The sequence below is a fragment of the Otolemur garnettii genome, unplaced genomic scaffold (assembly GCF_000181295.1).
Source record: "Otolemur garnettii isolate 467f Iridium unplaced genomic scaffold, OtoGar3 scaffold00002, whole genome shotgun sequence".
Lineage (NCBI taxonomy): Eukaryota > Metazoa > Chordata > Mammalia > Primates > Galagidae > Otolemur > Otolemur garnettii.
The window spans coordinates 53,892,492-53,897,873 of record NW_003852397.1 but is presented as its reverse complement, the minus strand read 5'-3'; the positions used below and the strand labels follow the sequence as shown (position 1 = coordinate 53,897,873).

General features: G+C 39.4%; 1 protein-coding gene across 3 annotated transcripts in view; it reads left to right on the top strand.

Moving 5' to 3' along the window:
* Nucleotides 1–5,382, top strand: part of LRRFIP2 (LRR binding FLII interacting protein 2) — a 144,405-nt gene that overhangs the window by 26,634 nt on the left and 112,389 nt on the right. For all 3 annotated transcript variants that reach the window (XM_023514010.1, XM_023514016.1, XM_023514017.1), the window contains one exon: nucleotides 555–697. In XM_023514010.1, the coding sequence (XP_023369778.1) occupies nucleotides 608–697 (90 nt within the window). In that variant the 5' untranslated portion in view covers nucleotides 555–607. The remainder of the gene's footprint in view (nucleotides 1–554; nucleotides 698–5,382) is intronic.

The window sequence follows — 5,382 nt, the reverse complement described above, 5'->3', positions numbered from 1 at the left end:
AAAACCTCTTGAACAGGTTCTTTCAAAACTTTAGGCTGAATAACTTTTCTGAAATGTCTTTCACTTTGGGATGAAAATAGATTTTAGAAATAGCTGTAGTAATTTTAAACTATTACATAGGATTACTGCTGACTGCACTTTTCTGAGGCTAATATAACCCACTCTCACAGGTTGCTCTGGGTAGCATAGTAAAAAGATTTAGGTTTAGTAATTAGTATAAATTTAACTATTCCAAAGTATATACGACTAATTTGGTAATGGGCAAAAGCATTTGGTGACTCGTTTCTCTAAGGAGAAATATATAGTAGAATCTCTGGAAGTTGCCCACCCAAGGAGCTATAACAAACTGGTCAATATATGGAGGTGGTCAACATAAGGAACTAGGCCTCCTGTACTGGTACGTACATGTGGTCTATGAAAATTAGGTCAACTTAAGACAGTCAATGTAGGGAGGTGGTCAACTGTGGAGGTTCTGCTGTGAATATATATATAAATGAGCATTAAAACCACACAAGGGGAAACATCCTAAATCATTCTGTTTTTGTTTATTTTAGGCCAAAATACAGTGAAATCACTTTCAGAGTTAAAAGACTATTAAGAACACAAGATGGGGACTCCTGGTTCTGGAAGAAAAAGAACACCTGTGAAAGACCGATTTTCTGCAGAAGATGAAGCTTTGAGTAACATTGCCAGAGAGGTATGTCTGATAAACTTCCTCTCAACGCTGAATTGCATGGATAAGAGCCTTATGAAAATGCTAATATGACAGAGATATAGGTATTAATGCATTGTACTAGTTTCAGAATGTTTACTATGAGCAAGATGTTATGTCTGGCCTCTAAAATACTGTGTTACTATAAAAAGCACTTGAATATTGTCAAGTGAAATAAAATACAGAGACGAAACCCTAACTCAAACATTTTATTTGGGACAAGAGAATTGTAATTGCATGCACACAGTCTAGAGTGGTCTTTGATATGTCCAAAGAAAAATTTGGGGGTTTTATTAGAAAAAAATGTTACACATTGTTTTGAAGGGAGCTCCATGGCACTCATGAAATTTTCAGGGCATGGCATGACATGATCTGATTGGTGAGTGACAGCAGTAGGTAAAACTAGTCTTCGAGTTACTACAGTTCATTTCTGCAACTACTAGGTAAATCTGGTCTTTATTTACTTATTTATTTATTAATAGTTTATTTATCACTCATATTCATAGCTCAGGAACACAGGTCAGTGACAAACCTCCATGTAAATCAGCCCAAAGAAATTCTTTATATTTCAAAATTATTTTACGCTCTGAAAGACACCAGCCTTCCTCATCTCCTCAGAATCTTTCATAGAATCATAATTTCTGTAGAAATCTGCATATGCGTTCTTTCTTGGTTCAGCCACAGCAAACTTATAGAAAACTGCAACCCCCAGGGATACAACAAATGCTCCAACAATATGAATCCGCAGGTGCCTGGCCAAGAGACCATGCATCTGAGGTTTGGCCCAAGCACTGGAAGCCATGGTAGTTACTGTCCTTGATGGGTTGCCAACCTCAGCGCGTCCTTCCTGGCTGAGGTGGTAAATCTGGTCTTAAAGTTAACAGCAGGTCATTTCAGCACCTGGCTTGGGAAGTAATCCTTGGGCAGGCACTTTTGCCCCAAGCACTTCTCCTCCTCCCAGTCTAGACTATAATTTAATTGGATATGATAAGATATTCCAATTCATATAATCAATTTCACAATATCCAACTCATCTAACATTAATTTTTCATTGTATTTTTGTGAGTTAGTTCCAGGTATTGGGATTTATAATTATTAATAATCTTTAGAATTTAAACTTAGGGTAATTAGAATGTTGAGGTATAATAACTATCTTACAGAAATGCTTGTTGGGCAATATGTTAACATGTTCCAGGAGGTGCTGTATTAGTGTTGACAGAAACAATTCTTGTTTGGTGTCCATTGAGGTTCAGTGGTTTAATTGTTTTCTAAAACACTATAGTGAAATTTTTAGGTTTAATTCTTTAGCTAGTAACAGAGCTTCCAGGACATTTTTGTTTCAGTTTATTGACAACTCAGGGAAAAAAAAAGGAAAGTGGTGTGACCTATTGAATCATTGGCAATATTTCTTGTATATTGGAAATTTAAGATAACTCTTAGCTAGAATTTCTTAGTGGAAATGCCAGCTTTGTTTCAGACTCTGTCTGTAGCTGTGGACTGACTATAAACTGATCTTAGAGCATCATTAAATTATATTTTGGTATAAGAATTGCTTAGAGCATCATTGAATTATATTCCCTTACACTTTCCTTTTCTATTCTTAGTAAAGAAGTCATTTAGCACTGGTATTATTTCCTTTTGACATATTTACACATCTTTTTTTGATAGCTTTTCAAAGCTATTGGTGAACTTTTAGATTTTTTTTTTTGAGACGGAGCCTCAAGCTATCCCCCTGGGTAGAGTGCCATGGCATCACACTCACAGCAACCTCCAACTCCTGGGCTCAAGCGAGTCTCCTGTCTCAGCCTCCCATGTAGCTGGGACTACAGGTGCCCACCACAACGCGCGGCCATTTTTTGGTTGCAGCCATCATTGTTGTTTGGCGGGTCCGGGCTGGGGATTCAAACCCGCCACCTTAGGTGTCTGTGGCTGGCGCCTTAGCCGCTTGAGCCACAGGCGCCGAGCCGAACTTTTAGATTAAAAGTAAAAATCCATAGAAGAGTATTTAAAGCAAAGAAAAATTGTTACCTAAAAACTTAGAACATCCGTCTTGGCACCTGTAGCACAGTGGTTACGGCACTGGCCACATACAATGAGGGTGGCAGGTTCAAGCCTGGCCCCAGCCTGCTGAACAGTAGTGACAACTGCAACAAAAATGGCGGGCATTGTGGCAGGCACTTGTAGTCCCAGCTACTTGGGAGGCTGAGGCAGAAGAATCGCTTGAACCTAGGAGATTGAGGTTGCTGTGAGGTGTGACACCATGGCAATCTCTGGAGGGTGACATAGTGAGACTCTGTCTCAAAAACAAAACAAACAAAGAAAAAAAACTTACAACATCCTGAGCACTCTGGGAGGCCAAAGTGGATGGATTGCTTGGGCTCAGGAGTTTGAGACCGGCCTGAGCAAGAGCAAGACCCCGTATCTACTAAAAATAGAAAAACTAGCCAGTCATAGTACCCCATGCCTAATAGTTCCGTAGTCCCAGCTATTTGGGAGGCTGAGACAAGAGGACCTCTTGAGCCCAAAAGTTTGAGGTTGCTGTGAGCTATGATGCCATGGCTCTACGCGAGGGCAATAGAGTGAGACTCTGTCTTCCCCTCCCTCCAAAAAAAAAAAAAAATAACATCTTACAACAAAATTGTGATATTGCTTTAAAAAATTACTTTAAAAATCAATAGGATGTTTTTAGATAAAAAGATATAAAAGATACTTAAAAATGAAAAAAATAGATACTACTTTTCATTGATCTTAAGTCTTTGCCTAAATGAGGCATTTTGGAAGCCACATAGTTTTAGTTGAAAATTAAAACGGCTGAAAAAGTTTACTTCCAAATTGGAGGATTTTACACAGATTTCTATAAGGGTAGGAAGTGTCAGTACCTTTTAGGGTCCTTTGTTATTGTTGTTTTTGTTTTTTTGAGACAAGGTCTTGCTGTGTTACCCAGGCTAGAGTGCAAGGGTGTGATCATAGCTCTCTGCAACCTCAAACTCCTGGGCTCAAGTGATCCACCTACCTCAGCCTCCCAAGTAGCTGGGCCTACACCTGTGAGCCACTATACCTGGCTAATTTTTCTATTTTTTGTAGAGACTGGATCTTGTTCTTGGTCAGGATGGTCTTGAACTCCTGGCCTCAAACAGTCCTCCCACCTTGGCTTCCCAAAGTGCTAGGATTATACTTGAGCCACTATGGTGGCCTCTTGTAGGTTCCTTTGGTACTGTTACTAAGTACTTTTTAAAAAAGAGATGGGCTCTTGAAACCCTGTCTCTAGTAAACATAGAAAAACTACCTGGGTGTCATGGTGAGTGCCTATAGTCCCAGTTACTTAGAGGCTGAGGTAGGAAAATCGCTTCAGCCCAGGAGTATGAGGTTGCTGTAAGTTGGGCTTTGGCCATGGCACTGTAGCCTAGGCTATGGGCAGAGTTGTCACACACACACAAACAAAATGAAACAAACAAACAGAGAAACCTACCACACACACAGCTTGGGAATTAGACGTGTGTTCTAGACCTGCCTTTGCCATTAGCTATGTGACCCTGAGAAATCACTTAACTCATCTGAAATTAGTTTTTTAATTAATAAAATAGAGATACTAATATCTAAAAAAAAAAAGAGAGAGAGATGGGCTATCTCTGTGTTGTTCAGGCTGGACTGCAGTAGCTATTCACAGACATGATTCTACTGCTGGTCAGCATGGGAGTTTTGACCTGCTCCATTTCTAAACTGGGACAGTTCACTCCTACTTAAGCAATTTGGTGGTTCCCTGCTCTTGGAAGGTCACTGTCGTTATGCTGAACTTAGTGTTGACACTTGATGGACATAGCTTGCTATAGCCCAAAACTCCAGGGCTCAGACAGTCTTGCTGCATCAGCCTTCCCAGTAGCTGGGATTACAGTGGTTAGCTACTTAATTGTGCCTTGCTTTTAAAAATTTTTCTTCATGTGATGCTTCCTTTAAAAAGTTTGGTAGGATTCTGACACCTAATGCTTGTCAATTGCTTACTGTATGGCAAACACTGTTCTAAGCATCTTTTAGATGCAATAATTAAATGTTCATAAAATTCTGAGATTGGTTTTATTATCATCTCCATTTTACAAATGAGAAAATCATTGCACAAAGAGTTAACCTTCCCCAGGGTTACCTAGCTAGGAAATAGTAGAGCCTAGATTTAAGCATGTGAAGTCTGGATCTAGAGCAGTGGTTCTCAACCTTCCTAATGCCTTGATGTACTGTCATTGTTACAAAGGCGTTGTGATCCACAGATTGAGAACTGCTGATCTAGGGTCTGTGAATTTAACCACTTACATTGTTTTCTGAATCAATATTTTTAAATTATCTTCTTAATAACTTGTTTTTCAGTAACTTTTCATGACTTTGAAGGTGATTTGACATCTTTAGTTTAAGAAAAATCTTAAGCTAGGTAGGATAGATATTGTTATTAGCCTTATGTACAACTGAGGAAACAGATGAAGCTGAGAGATAACTGTGTAAAAGTTACCAGAACTAGGGCTCAAATTTAGCTATTATTTTACTGGTTTACTGCTTCCAGGAAAGATGAGTTTTTTTTTGTTTGTTTGTTTTTTTGAGACAGAGCCTCAAGCTGTCCCCCTGGGTAGAGTGCCGTGGCTTTACAGCTCACAGCAACCTCCAACTCCTGGGCTCAAGCGAGTCTC